Source organism: Pseudonaja textilis, chromosome 1 (genome assembly GCF_049901715.1).
Source record: "Pseudonaja textilis isolate UNSWEBS1 chromosome 1, rPseTex1.2, whole genome shotgun sequence".
Taxonomy (NCBI): Eukaryota; Metazoa; Chordata; class Lepidosauria; order Squamata; family Elapidae; genus Pseudonaja; species Pseudonaja textilis.
In genome coordinates, this window is record NC_141990.1 from 315,486,746 (window position 1) to 315,502,000 (window position 15,255).

At 38.8% G+C, this 15,255-nt stretch overlaps 1 protein-coding gene across 2 annotated transcripts; it reads right to left on the reverse strand.

Moving 5' to 3' along the window:
• Positions 1–4,136: 4,136 nt before the first annotated feature.
• On the reverse strand, positions 4,137–12,956 carry LOC148128327 (vomeronasal type-2 receptor 116-like). Of its 2 annotated transcripts, none has more exons than XR_015741255.1 (3): positions 12,629–12,956; positions 11,984–12,113; positions 4,137–4,236 (listed from the first exon to the last, which is right to left on the reverse strand). XR_015741255.1 is itself a non-coding variant. In XM_087922554.1 (3 exons), the coding sequence occupies exons 1-3, from the start codon at positions 12,710–12,712 to the stop codon at positions 10,168–10,170; spliced, it is 678 nt and encodes a 225-aa protein (XP_087778680.1). In that variant the 5' UTR covers positions 12,713–12,956; the 3' UTR covers positions 9,883–10,167. The 2 variants fall into 2 exon arrangements, 1 of the variants encoding a protein (XP_087778680.1); XM_087922554.1 differs by lacking the exon at positions 4,137–4,236 and adding an exon at positions 9,883–10,631.
• Positions 12,957–15,255: the final 2,299 nt, after the last annotated feature.

The following is a 15,255-nucleotide window of genomic DNA, read 5'->3' on the forward strand; positions in this document are numbered from 1 at the left end:
AGTTCCAACTACAGCTGGCTTTAAATGCAAGCTACTCAATGCAAGAATCCTTGTGAATAAAATTCCTGAATTTCTCTTCTTACTAAATACAGCTAAATTCAACAACTTATTTGTCTGTGAAATATGGCTCAATGCATCTCTCCCTGACTCCATAACCACAGTGGAAATCCGTAGAGGCAGTGGTGTTGCTATCTTCTATAAAAAAATCCTTACATCTAAAAAACATCCAAGTTACCCCAGAGCTTGTTCTTCCTGATACCATCATCTGTGAACTGTCCTTAAATATCTCATTTTGATTCTTACTATGTTACAGAGCACCTGATTATGACATCAAACATGTAAACAAGCTAAATTCACTGCTAACATGGGCAACATCCTGTCCACACGCTTTTATCTTTCTTGGTGACTTCAATCTACCTCATATTAACTGGACCCTAAACGACTGTACAACTGAATCCATTCATGCAACCTTCTACAATGCTGTTACAAATCTAGGACTGGAACAACTAGTAACCAACAATACTAGACTTAACAACTGCCTCGATCTCATCTTCTGCAATAATTTGAATTCAATTTATGGAAAACAAACTAAAGAACCCTTTCCCAACAGTGACCGCAACATGATTGACTTATGTCTCAACATACGCCCACACAAAAATCATCACAATGACATAATCCCCAATTATAGCTTCAAAAAAGGCAACCATGATCTTACAGACAATGATCTCTCATCCCTTGATTGGCAATCTCTATTCACTGTTGAGGACCATTACAACATACTTTTACTTGAACTCAAAAGAGTCATCAAACTATATGTACCAATAACAACTCCCCCCCACCCAAAAAACACAAACAGATTACCCATAACAATAAGGAAACTTCAACATAAAAAGAGATAATGACTGAATGCAGTAATTATCATATGAAACAAGAGGAAAACCTTCTGCGCACCAATTGCATCCATGCTTTCTACAATTTTGTAAACAACAAACTAAAAGACTCAAGGTCCATTCCACCCCTGAAAGGACCGAATGGTAAAAACTGCAATGATGACACCATTAAAGCTAACATCTTTAACACATTCTTTGGCTCACTATTTGTAAACAGAAATGGATCATGCCCAGTATTTCCGAGTCGAACCACAGAAAACTACAATGATCTAATACACATTGATTTTACAGAAGACAATGTTGGAAAAGCACTACGCAATCTAAAACCATCTCTATCTATTGGACCGGATGTGCCTACTTCTTAAAAAAGCTATCCACTGCCATAGCCAAACCTCTAAGCATAATCTTTGAAAAATCTTTCAGGACTAGTCTTTGCCTAACCTATGGTCACAAGCCTAGTTGAAAATTACAGAACAATCTCCTTATGCTGCATCACCTGTAAAGTCATGGAATCAATTATTAACTAATCTATTATCCTCCACTTAGAGAACAACAACCTACTCTCTAATAAACAATTTGGTTTCAGAAAAAACTATCCTGTAATCTGCAACTCTTACACTGCAAAAACATATGGACTACACAACTCGATCAGGGCAAAACAATAGACGCAATCTACATAGACTTCTGTAAAGCCTTTGATTCAGTGGTACATGACAAACTACTCCAAAAACTAAAATCTTTTTTTTATTTTTATTGGTTTTTGAAACAAACATAAACAAACCAAACATAAAAACATCAAGTCATCTTTCAGTGAGCCAGTTGGTTTACAAATTGTTTTGTGCTTCCACTTTGTAGTCTTCAATTACAATTACATTATATGTATTCTCATATTGTGCTTCCATTTCATATTCATTTTAATACGAGATTATATACAATGTAATTAAAATTGAAGACTATGAAATGGAAGCCTAAAATAAAATCTTATGGTATCCCTGGACAACTGCATAACTGGATAGAAGCATTCCTGTCAAACAGACAACAAATGGTCAAAATTGGGAGTGTCCTATCAAATTCTGTACCTGTCAATAGTGGTGCAGGAAATACGACTGATTGCAGGAAATACGACTTCAGCAACATAGTGGTCAATGTCTGGAATATTCTACCTGACTCTGTGGTTTCTTCCCCAAACTCCCCAAACTTTAACCTTAGACTGTCTACTACTGACCTCACCCCTTTCCTAAGAGTCTGTAGGGGGCATGCATAAATGCACCAGGGTGTCTACCGTTCCTGTCCTATTAATTCTTTTATTTTTCCTATATGTTTCCATTTCATGTATTCATAACTATGTATATACTTATACCTATTATCTTGTAAGTGAGTGACAAATCAAATAAATACAAATACCCTTTTACATTCTGGATGATTTATTCAATGTTAAATGCCAGTGATACATCATGTAATAAAATCTTTCTTTTTAATTATAGTTTAGTGTAAATTTTGAACCTTTCACCCACATATTTTACCATTGTTTAAGCATTACATTATATCCAAAATTCCTTGCACACTAAATTGTGCAATGTTTTACATGTTCACTTTCCAAATTCAATTTCAATATTTTATGAATCTTAGCAATAATATCACTACCGTGCAGTAAAATTTCCAATTCGTTTTAGCAAAATCAAAGCCACACCTCTTTTTTATCTGATTTAAATCATTCTTTCAGTTGTTGATATGCAAAGCAGAAGTAAACATAACCTTCTAATTCAAGTTCTTTCCTCAACTTTAATGTAGGTTCACAAGGGTTGAAAGATAATATTAGTTACCATATGTTCATCAGTCTGTCTTCGCCACCATTTCTTTTCATTAGAAAAATCTTGATGGGACATCAAAAGAGGCAATTTTGTAAAGAAACTTGTTTTATATTTATTCCAAATTCTTAGTATGGCACGTCTAGCAAAGTGAGTATTAAAGTCAATGTTAACTTTATCATACTATAAATAACTGTGCCATCCAAACCTTAATTTGGTCCTCTAATTCAAGTAGCCTCCTATTCTGGAAATTCACCAACTCTTTTAACCAGACCAGACAATATGCCTCAAAATTCAATTTCAGGTCTGGTAAACCCAACCCCCCTTTTTCTTTAGCATCCTGCACTACTTTGTATCTAATTGTTGGTTTTTTCCTTTGCCATATAAACTTAGAAATATCTGAAATAATAAACACATTGTTCCTTCCATACAGGGCATTGGACCTCACTAAGGACACTTTGAAAACATGAAAAACAAAAGATTGATCACAGGAATATTGTAAGTATTTGCAGAAGTTGATAAGGAATTCTTTTATGGACAAATTCCTCATTCATGTCATCATTTATTAGAACTCTTATCACATTCTAAACATGCCACAAAGATAAATATAAATGAGGCAACTCCTTGCATTAGTTAGAAATTTTTGTTTCTTACTATATTTTCTCTACAATTCAGATGGGGCCTCAGTAGGATAATGTAGCATTTGGGGAAAAAGATACAAGCCAAGAGAGCAGCTCCAGAAGCCAAAATGGAGAAGATCTCCACAGCCACCATGGACTTCCCTTTGGTGCTCAGGTAGGTGGGGAGGAAGGAGATCCAAACACTGCAGAAGACCAGCATGCTAAAAGTAATGAACTTGGCTTCATTAAAGCTGTCCGGCAATTTTCTAGCCAGAAAAGCCAGTGTGAAACTGACAAGGGCCAAAAGTCCTAGGTAAGATAGGACACCATAAAACATTACAGCTGAGCCTTGCTTACATTCCAAGAGGATTTCTCCAAACAAGGAGTGAAAGTCCCAGTTAGGAAACGGGGGAGAGTTTCCCAGCCAGGTGGCACAAAGGACTGCTTGGATCAGGGGACAGGCTATGACAATGGAGTTAGTCACTGGCTTTCCTAAGAGTTTCCTTGTCTTGTTCCCTGGCTTGGTGACCATGAAGGCCAGAACCACCATGACAGTTTTTGCCAACATGGAGGAAACTGCAAGGGCAAAAAGAATGGCAAAGGCAGATTGTTGAATGAGACAGGTGAACTTCACTGGTCGACCAATGAAGAGGAAGGAGCAGAGGAAGCAGAGCAGGAGGGAGACTAGGAGAATGTAGGTGAGATCTCGGTTGTTGGCTTTGACGATTGGTGTGTCATGATGTTTGTAGAAAATCACCAGGACTGCAGATATGATCACTAAGAGAAAAAGAGCAAGAAAAACTAATGTATATCCCAGGGTGTCTTGATAGGCAAGAAAGTGGATCTTCTTGGCAATGCATTGGTCCTTGTCCTTTTTGGGATATTGGTCTTCTGGGCAGGGTTCACAGTGAGCTGCATCTGAAATCAAAAGTCCTTGTCTAAGTATTTCTTGAGCAACTACCATGCACATTATCTCTCCCACAAAAGTTATACATATGTTGCCTTTCTGCTGTTGACCTATCCACAAAGAGTAATGAAATAATCTCCTGTGTTATTTATGGGGCATCAAAAAGAACAAATTTTCCTTCCATTATGATGATACGATTAGCCAGTGATGAGGATTTGTTCAGTTCCAGCTATCTATTCCCTGGGCATTTCCTTGGGAATGTGGCTTTCGGGTTGAGATTACTGCCTATTTTCTCCCTCACTTTATAATCAATTCCATACAAGTCCAACAGATCTGGCAGGTCTATTTCCTCAGTGTTTGATAGAGCTGATGGAAGAAGCATGCACTAAATGATAAAAATTAAAGCTTTGGACTACACACCCCACTTCCTTAGGAAAAGAATGGAAGTTGGTTTTCCCAATTGGATGTTAGAGTAGGAGTGGAAATGCATGTTGGGGATTCACAAATTCTGCCCTAAACCCACCCTGCAAGCAATTGCTGAGGATTAGGAAAGGTGTCCTCTGTGGTAGGGCGGTATGAGTGGATGTCAATCTCATCAGAAATGACAATAATAACAAAAATAGATTGATTTAATGAATGTCTTCTTTTGATTCTGGATGGTTAAGATTTAAAGTCTGGTCTACCTATCTGATTGGAAAAGGTCCCTTCTGGACAAGCGTCACACTGGTAGCAGCAAACCTGCTTGCCCTCTGGAACTCTCCTCCTCTCTCCTGCATGGCACCTCTTCATGCCACACCTGGCAAAGGGGATGGTCTGAAAGAGAAATTCCAATGAATTATTTAATGGGTTCCCACATTCCTATTTCTCTTCCACATCCTCATTTCTATGCTCAGACTCTCTTCTAGCCAAATTGGTCACCATTGTCTATGAAAAACCAGGAACAGCTGCTGGGGGATTCAGGACAGTGGCACTCCCAACCTCCCAACACATGCTGGAGGTTAGGACTGGGGTTTCATCTTGCAGAGGAAGGCTTGTGACTGAACCACTGCATCTCTAAAACAAAGAACCCTGAGGATGCAACTAAGCAGAAATGGTCCATGGAAATCACTTTTTCTTCATGTAATTACATCCTGTGTTCCCTTTGTGGCAGATGTTGTTCCCTTTGTGGAGTGACACAAATCAGACCTCAAATGTGTTATATGCAAAGCAGATTTTTCACCAAATGACTGCCATGACTTCTGACTCAATTGATTATTTTTCAAGTTAGGAAGATGTTCTGCATTTCAGGAGAGAATGAATCTTTCTCGAGACACAGTTTTTTTGGCAGCTCACCTTTGTGGCCCAGATGATTCCATTAGAGTTGATGGTGAAATCCTGGCCTGGGGGAGCCTCAGGATTTACTTGCCCAATCTTCATGGGGACAAAAGATTGATTGGGTAGGAAAAGCCAATTGAGAAGGTCATAACGAGCAGCTCCCAGTCCATCTTCTGAGAAGGAGACTTTATCTCCATCACTGTTGTTGAACTGCACTTTGCTCAAATAGGGTAGTATCTGAAATAAAAGAGATGTTTAGAAATAGAAGTATTTGGTTAGAGCTACAGTTTTGGCTTCCTTCAGAATATGGTGACCATCTTGAGAAGATGAATTTATGTCTGACAAGATAGAGGATTCCCTTGGTGGAGAATTGAGGAATCTGGAGTAACACCAAATATTTACTCTGAAACTACAAAAAAGTTTCCTTTTTCTTTATCGTTGGTACTTTGTATCATGGTTTCTTCAAATAAAGCTTTATCAGTACAATGTACTTTACTTTATAAGTACATTGAAAGATTTCAATGCCACATTCCAAAATTAATCATGTGCATTTTCCTCCTGTGGTATTTGATTACATTGGGGTTTTAAATATTTACTTTGTCTCTTGTAACTGATAAATTCACTTTAGCAGAGATTAAATGATTTGTATGGCAACAGAATACAATTCCTCTGATTTTCTCTAGCTGAGAATCAAAACAGAATACAATGCCGGAGCCATGTTTGATGAAATGGAGTCATGCTTGCCCTGGTTTTTCTCTTCACTGTTCAGAGAAGTTCAATGTCTATCCAATAATGCAGAAAAGTTTGATGGGTTTGAGACAAATAACCCAGTACAACTATTTTGAGTCTTGCTTTATGTGCTGAGTCTGACTGCATTCACACAACAAGCTGAGCAGTGCAATAAGCGTAAAGCTGAACAAATGGGGGATGGGGGTCACATAGGATGTTAAACTATAGAAACATAAACCAAGGTTAAAATAAATTGAATGTCTTTCTACAAGTTGGATTTGGGTTACATGCTGAGGGAAACAGAGGTTGTTCGGCAAATATGCCAATTAGGACTTCTACTGACTTCTTGAAGCTTCTTTCTCAAACACAGCCAGTAGCTGACATCTACTCCCTGTCATGGTTACCTCCTGAAACCCAGGCAAACATAACAGGCCTTGTAATAACTTTTGTTAATTTTCTATTAATTACATTTCTTAATGCTTAATAAACATCATGTTGTCTGGGTATTTAAGTTGCTTTCACAATACGAATTCCATTTTTACTCTCCAACCACTGGTAAAATAAGTTCCATGTCTGATAATATTCTGTGTCTTCTTTCTGTTTAATTTTAAATCTAAGTCTATCCATTTTTGCACAGTCTAGAATCTTCTTAACTATCTCTTCCTCTTGCAATCTTTCTTCATCTTTTCAAAGTTGTACAAACATAATCCTCATTGCTGTTAAGTCATGTAATACTATACACATACTTTTCTGACCAAATTTTTCTGGTATCATCCCTAATAAAAACAGTTCAGGTTTCCCTATTATCTGTTCAAGCCATCGTATATTTTTGCCAAGATTTTTTTTTGTTTTAGCACAAGTCTGCCATATATGATAAAATATGCTCATCCTTTGATTACATTTCCAAGATTTACTAGACATATTTTTAATTTTTTAGCTAACCTAGCAGGTGGACTGCTGATTTTGTTTACTTCTCTTTTCACCTCTCTGCAATCTCTTCCAACAAAACATTACTCTTAATTCCTATTTTTTTCTAATAATTGCTTTTAATATGCATTGAGATGATAACATGCAGATATTGAATCAGTTACTGAAGATATGCATATGGGAAACTTCCTCTCTGAGAAGCAACAGAAATTACCTGCCATGACTGGATATTTGCCATCCTCTTTCCAAACCTCATCACGGTTGGTTGAGCTCTGGATGCAAACATTGTATGTAATGCATGTGCCACAGCATAAATGGCATTATAGATATTGTAACTTTCACCTGTCATGCTTGTTTCAAAAGTGTAATTGGGCAGATTCTGCACATTCTCCTTTCCTGTACATAGTTTTTTCCCCTTTGGTGGGATCTCTCCTGATTTTTGGATCTTGCAGTCAAAGACTATTTCCCATCATAAAGGAAGAAAGACATCTCCTTGGGGGTTCAAGGGGTCTAAAGACAGTACAAAATTATTGAATTCTGAGATATCCCTGGAGTGGTCCCTGAAATGCAAGACTCCATGGAAAACCTTTACAAATACCAATATGTCCTCAGATTCCTCCATACTAAGTTTCCAATGGGAGGTTGAGATCCAAACATTCTGAAATGTTGTCTTGCTTGATTTTTCACGGAGCAACAAAATAATTTGTACAGTAAAAAGACAATCATAGTCTCCAAACAGAAGAATCACTTCAATTTTTGACCAAGTCTTGAAAGTGAGAAATAATTTTTTCACCATAATCCCATGATTATGTGTTTTCAACCTTTCAGAGAAAGCCAGGCAGATCTCCTTCTCATGAAGCATTGGCGTCAGAGTTCAGATGAAATGTTCTCCCCTCTCATTTTCAGGGGCCATAAGCCCAACCCAGTTCCACTGGAAATGCAGGAGCAGCTAGACTAAACCCACATACTGAGGAGATTCCTTGGGATTAATCTGGAAGAAGGAAGGATAAAGTTTTCTCTCTCCCTGAGAGAACTCAAAGCCAACACTGAACTGGAGAAAAAGAGATTCTTTTTTCAAACACAAACTAGAAGTTAATATTCACTTTAGCAGTCACCATTGTGAGGTTGATGGCCCCAGCAGTCAAGTTGACTCGTTTTGAGTCACAAACTTAATCTCCTTCCCGTTTTAGGAAGAGCCAACAGTTACACATTTTCAGTGGTTGAGGTATGTCAGAAGACAAGAGAAAAAAACTAACAATCTGATACAGAGAATAAATGGCACTAAAAGGATGGCCACCTTTTAATAAAGAATTAACTACGAGTCACATGCTCATGATGTGCCTCCCCAAAACCCCTCCCACATTGCTTTTGAGTAACCTTCTGATCTCTGTCTATTCCATACTGTATCCAAGAGAGCTCTCTTACCTGTGGGACCTTAAAAACACTGAAGATGGAGTCCATTTGCCTTGAGGATTTGGCATTGAGACCACCAATGATGGAGAGCAGAGTTTCCTGCAGGTCACATTTGTAACCTGGAACCACTTGGCCTTGTGAGGAGAGCATGGAGAGGCTGTTTAAGGAAATACATTTCTCACCCTGGAAATGGCCATAGATATGGAAGCCAAGGGTGATGTTGGGGAGCAGAAGAAAATCCTTATTGACTTCGGAGATAGCAAATCTCAATGCAAGGAAGTGCTGGTAGTTACTGGGGATGAACCTATTATGGGAAAAACAAGGGACTAAGGTTGTTTGCTTGTAGAATTTACTTCAGTGTTTGTGGGGGAGGAGCAACATCCAAATTTTGGGGGCTTGGGGTTTTTTTAGGGATCTTTCTTGGCTAAACCTGTATGGCTTTGTGATAAAACAGACAAGGCTTTCCATCCATATCATGGGCTGTTTTATACCCCTCTATTATTCCTCTCATCTTCACTTTCCTCCAATGGATGTAATACTTCCCAACCATTCCTCTTTCATTCTAATAATTTAGGGTCTATCTTGGAGCAACTTCTTCAGGGATGGTAAACATTGCTGAGCACAGGACTACAGTGGGAGTCACCTCATAGATGTACTGAAGGCCATTATTGATGATTCCAAAGCTGTAAGGGATTTTTTTTTAACTGCTGAACACTGGAGTTACTGTCCTGATTAATACTGAAATTCAAATGCTTCACTATGCCAGCACAGCTTCTAATGTACTCTTCTTGTTTGTTGTTTATCATCTCCATGAGGAAGAGATTGAGAATTCCAGCCTATTTTAGGAGCTTGCTATTTTATTGAGAGAAGCAAAAGATGTACACACTAAGAAAGTGCAGAATATTAGAAGTCGTATTTCTGAATGAGGTCCTATAATTTAAAGCTAAGAGACAATTTATCTGTAAGTCTGTCCTCCAGCTGAAACTTACCCATTATCTAAAAGAAGATTTGATGTATTAAAGTGAGGAACAGTAGAATCCACATTGCCACCCAAGGGCAAATTCCCACCAATAATGAAATCACCAGGCCTATAGTAGCTTTTATCTAATGGGATATAATCCCTGAACACACACATAGTTTGCAGCCTCTTCACTGTAGTTGGAGCCAGGAACCAGAAGAGCAGCAATATCAACCATAGCATGACTCCTGCACAGTATTTCTTGTCTTCTTCCCTTCTAGAAAAGAAATCGAGGTTTATGCAGAAACTGATTTGAAGGTTGCTGTCAGCATTCCAGCAATCCTCCTTTCTGCCCAATAACTCCTAGACAGACATCTTCTAAAAGGTTCCTTTTTATTTGGATAGTAACTGGCACAGCTAGGGAATCCCGAATCTGAATGTTCCAGGCTTTCTTACGATAAGTAAAAGTTATAAATCCATCCTCTACACCCATCATCACATCACATGTCCCCATCACCATCTGTCCCAAGTTAAGACTTCATCTCACTTATGCACAACACAACCTAACCTTGAATCAGAAAAAGAACGTTATTATGTCTAACTAGATATACTCCAAGAAATTCCCACCCCCCAGTTTCCCAGGCTCAAATGTGGTAGCGAGGGAGCGTCTGATCTCTATTTGGCTTCCAAAGCTGACAGTTGCTCCAGAAATCACAGAGGAAACTACAAGGGAAAAGAGAATGGCAAAGGCAGATTGTTGGAAGAGACAGGTGAGTTTCCTTGGTCGACCAATGAAGAGGAAGGAGCAGAGGAAGCAGAGCAGGAGGGAAGCCAAGAGAATGTAGGTGAGATCTCGGTTGTTGGCCTTGATGATCGGTGTGTCATGATGTTTATAGAAAATAACCAGAACTGCAGAAGTAATCACAGAGAAGAAAAGAGCAAGGAAAACTAAAGTGTATCCCAGGGTGTCTTGATAGGCAAGGAAGTGGATCTTCTTGGCAATGCATTGGTTCTTGTCCTTGTTGGGAAATTGGTCTTCTGGGCAGGGTTCACAGTGAGCTGCATCTGAAATCAAAATACTTTGTCTTAAAGGTGGCCATGCTACCATGAGCAGTATCCCTCCGACCGGGATGACATGACTCTCAGGGATGGGATGCAAATATTTTTACCATCATTTCTGTGGGTGTAGCTAGATGGGAGTGGCTATGTGGGAGTGGCCACATGACCTGAGTAGGCATGGCTTCTTTTCTTGCAGCAGCCCCCCTCCTTTATCCATTTTTTTGGCCTCCTGGGCCTCAGGGAAGATTCCTGGGTGAAGCATTAAGAGAGCGAGGGGGATCCTGGCACAGTTAATGTCAGAACAGCTGATAATCAGGAGGGGAAAAAAAGAAATACCCTGAGGGAATCCTATGTTCCCTGACCTGGCTGAGGCAGGTGGGGCTCCAGGGCCTTGGGAATAGCATGTCCCAGCATCAAGCAGCTGGAAAAGGTGAGTGAGCTTTGAGCAACCAGTACGGGTGTGAAATGGATGATCAGCAACTGGGTCGGGGATGTGGCCAACCAGAAATTGCTACCGGTTCAGTGATCCAAGGGAAATCCTTGTTACCAGTTCTCCTGAACCAGTGCGAATCGGCTGAATATCATCACTAATGACTCTCCCCATTTTGTTGAACCCCCACAAGGACAGATGAAATAACCCACTATCCAATTTATGGGGCATCAAAAAGGGCAAATAATCCTTCATTCATGATGATCTTGGGAATAGGTTATCCGAAGAGAAGCATTTGCTCAACATCAGTGGTCCAGTCACTGGGCACTTCCATGAATACTAGGGCTTTCAGTTAGAGATTTCTATCTATTCCCTCCCTCCCACAGTTTCTACTGGAGCCTTTAAGAAGATTGGTTGATCCAGGGATGCTGCTGTTTTATTTCCCTGTAGATTTTCCTGTTGTCTAGCCTTGCTTAACCTTCTGTGCTTTGTACTTCAAATCTGCTCATTCAGAGTTGTTTTGGCCCCCCTCTGCTCTATTTGACAGAGATAAATAGATGGATCACATCTTTCATGGACATTGATAGAGTTGGCAGAAGAAGCACACTCTAAATAACAAAAAAAAATAGCTTGAACCACACATTCCATTCCTTCTGGAAAAGATTGTAAGTTGGGTTTCTCAAATGGATCTTGGAGTTGGAGTGAAAGTGCATGTTGCAGATTCACAAATTGCACCCAAAACTATCCTCCAAGAAATTTCTAAGGATTGGGAAAGGTGCCTTATGTGTCCAGGGCAGATTAGATCAGCAAACTGAAAGGTTCTGCTGAAAAGTACAACTATGTGTGAATCTCATAAAAATGACACAATAGCAAAAACATATTGATTTAATTATAATAATGGAGGATTAAGATTTAAACTCTGGCTTACCTATCTGATTAGAAATGGTCCCTTCTGGACAAGTGTCACATTGGTAGCAGCAAACTTGCTTGGCCTCTGGAACTCTTCTCCTCTCTCCTGCCTGGCATCTCTTCTTTCCACACCTGGCAAAGGGAATAGTCTGAAAGAGAAATGTTTGAAATGAATATCATCATTAATTTGTTCCCACATTACTATTTTTATTCCACATTCCTATTTCTACATTCAGAATCTCTTGTAAGGAAATTGTTCACCATTGTCTATCAAAAACCAGGAGCAGCTGGTAGGGTATTCAGGCCAATGGAACTCCCAACCTACCAACAGATGCTGGAGATTGGAACTGGGGTTTCATCCTGCAAAGGACAGCTTGTGACTGAACCAGAGCTTTTCTAAAAGAAAGAACCCTGAAGATGCAACTGAGCAGAAATTGTCTGTGGAAATAACTGTTTCTTGCTGTAATTGCATCCTGCGTTTCAAACACATACTGTTCCCTTAGTGGAATGACACAAATCAAAGGTGTTACATGCAAAGCAGATTTTTCATCAAATGGCTGCCATGACTTCTGACTCAATTGATTCTTTTTCAAGTTAGAAAGATGTTCTGCATTTCAGGAAGAGAATGAATCTTTCCCTGAATTTACATTTCCTTGCAGCTCACCTTTGTGGACCAGACAATTCCATTAGAGTTAATGGTGAAATCTTGGCCTGGGGGAGCCTCAGGATTCACTTGCCCAACTTTCATGGGGACAAAAGATTGATTGGGGAGGAAAAGCCAATTGAGAAGGTCATAACGAGCAGATCCCAGTCCATCTTCTGAGAAGAAGACTTCATCTCCAGCACTGTTGTTGAACTGCACGCTGCCCAAATAGGGAAGAATCTGAAATAAACGTGATCTTTAAAAATAGGAGTATTTGGTTAGAGCTACGGTTATGGCTTCTATCAGAACATGGTGACAATTTTGAGAAGATGAATTTATGTCTGAAAAGCTAGAGAATTCTCTTGGTGGAGAATAGAGGAATCTGGAATAACACTAAGTATTTACTCTGAAACTACAAAAAAAAATCTTTATCATTGGTCCTTTGTATCATGGTTTCTTCAAATAAAGCTTTACCAGAATAAGCACATATGAAAAATTTCAGTGCCACATTCTAAAATTAATCATGTGTTTTTCCTCCTGAGATATTTGATTACATGTAGTTTTAAATATTTACTTTATCCCAAGGTCTTGTAAATGATTAATTCACTGTAGCAACGATTAAATGATTTGTATGGCAACAGAGTGCAATTCCTTTGATTTTTTTTCTATCTGAGAATCGAACAGAGCAGAATGCAGGAACCATGTTTGATGAAATGGTGTCAAGGAAAAGGAAGTGCTTGCCCTGGTTTGTCTCTTTGCTATTCAGAGAAATTCAATGTCTATCCAATAATGCAGAAAAGTTTGATGGGTTTGAGACAAATAACCCATTAAGACTATTTTGAGTTCTGCTTTATGTGCTCAGGTGGACCAAGACTGGCTTCATTCACACAACTAGCTGAGGAGTGCAATAAGTGTAAAGCTGAACAAATCCGGGGAGGGCTTACGTAGGCTGTTAAACTACAGAAACATAAACCAAGGTTAAAACAAAGTGAGTGTCTTTCTACAGGTTGGATTTGGGTTACATGCTGAGGGAAACGGAGGTTGTTCTGCAAATATGCCAACTAGAACTTCTACTGACTTCTTGAAGCTTCTTTCTCAAACACAGCCAGATTGTTGTAGTCTCAGCTGACATCTACTCCCTGTCATGGTTACCTCTTAAAATCCAGGCAAACATTGAAGCCTCTCAGGACTTTACAAAGGTCTTTCTTCTTCTTCTTTCTTCTTTTTTGAAATAACTTTTATTCATTTTCTAATAATTACATTTCTTAGTGCTTAATAAATATGTTTTCTAGATATTCAATATGCTTAACAATACAGATTCCATTTTTACTCTCCAACCACTGGTAAAATAAGTTTCATGTTTCATCACATTCTTCTTTCTGTTTAATTTTCAGTGTCATTCTATCCATTTCTGCACAATTTAGTATCTTTTTAACTATCTCTTTCTCTTGCGGTCTTTCTTCATCTTTCCAATGTTGTACAAATATACTTTTTGCTGCTGTTAAGACTTGTAATATTAAATACATACTTTTCTGATCAATCTTTTCTGGTATCATCCCTAATAAAAACAGTTCATATTTAAAATTTGCATGTTTCCCTATTATCTTTTCTAGCTATCTGTGCATTTTTACCCAGATTTTTTTTTGTTTTAGGACAAGGCCATCATATATGATAAAATTTGCAAAAATCCTTTGATTATATTTCCAAAATTTGCTAGACATATTTTAAACATTTTAGTTAACCTAGCAGGTGGACAGCTGGTTTGGTTTAATTCTCTTTCCCCCTCTCTCTAACCTCTTCCAACTAAACATTACTCTTAATTCATATTCTTCTAATAACTGGTTTTAATATGCATTGGTATGATAACATACAGATATTGAATCAGTAATTGAAGAAATGCATATGGGAATCTTCTTCTCTGAGAAACCACAGAAATTACCTGCCATGACTGGATATTTTGGGTCCTCTTTCCAAACCTCATCACGGTTGGTCGGGCTCTGGATCCAAACATTGCATGTAAAGCATGAGCCACAGCATAAACGGCATTGTAGATATTGTAACTTTCACCTGTCATGCTTGTTTCAAAAATGTAACTGGGCAGACTCTGCACATTTTCCTTTCCTGTACATTGTTTTACCCCCTTTGGAGGGATCTCTCCTGATTTATGGATCCTGCACTGAAAGACATCTTCCCACCATGTAGGGAGAAAGACGTCTCCTTGGGGGTTCAAGGGGTCTAAAGACAGGAGGAAGTGGATGAATTCTGAGACATCCCCAGTGTGGTCCCTGAAATGCAAGACTCCATGGAAAGACTTTACAAATAGCAATACGTCCTCAGATTCCTCCACACTAAGTTTCCAATGGGAGGTTAAGATCCAAACATTCTGAAATGTTGTCTTGCTTTCATTTTCATAGAGAAGCAAAATTGTTTGTACACTTAAACTACAATCATAGTCTCCAAACACAAGAATCACTTCAGTTTTTGACCAAGGATGGAAATTGAGAACTATTTTTTCCGCTATAATCAGATTGTCATGTAATTTCATCATTTGAGTGAAGGCCAGGCAGATCTCCTTCTCATGGAGCATTGGCGTCAGAGTTGAGACAAAACGTTCTCCCCTCTCATCTTCAGGGGCCACCAGCCCAACC

Bases quoted from the DNA above. Each gene is read 5' to 3' on its own strand.
- LOC148128327 (XM_087922554.1), bottom strand. From the start codon at position 12,712: ATGAAAGTTGGGCAAGTGAATCCTGAGGCTCCCCCAGGCCAAGATTTC. The intron at 12,114-12,628 runs GTGAGCTGCAAG...TTTCTCTTTCAG, and splicing joins GAATTGTCTGGTCCACAAAG to ACTATTCCCTTTGCCAGGTG. The intron at 10,632-11,983 runs GTAAGCCAGAGT...TTTTGATTTCAG, and splicing joins GACCATTTCTAATCAGATAG to ATGCAGCTCACTGTGAACCC.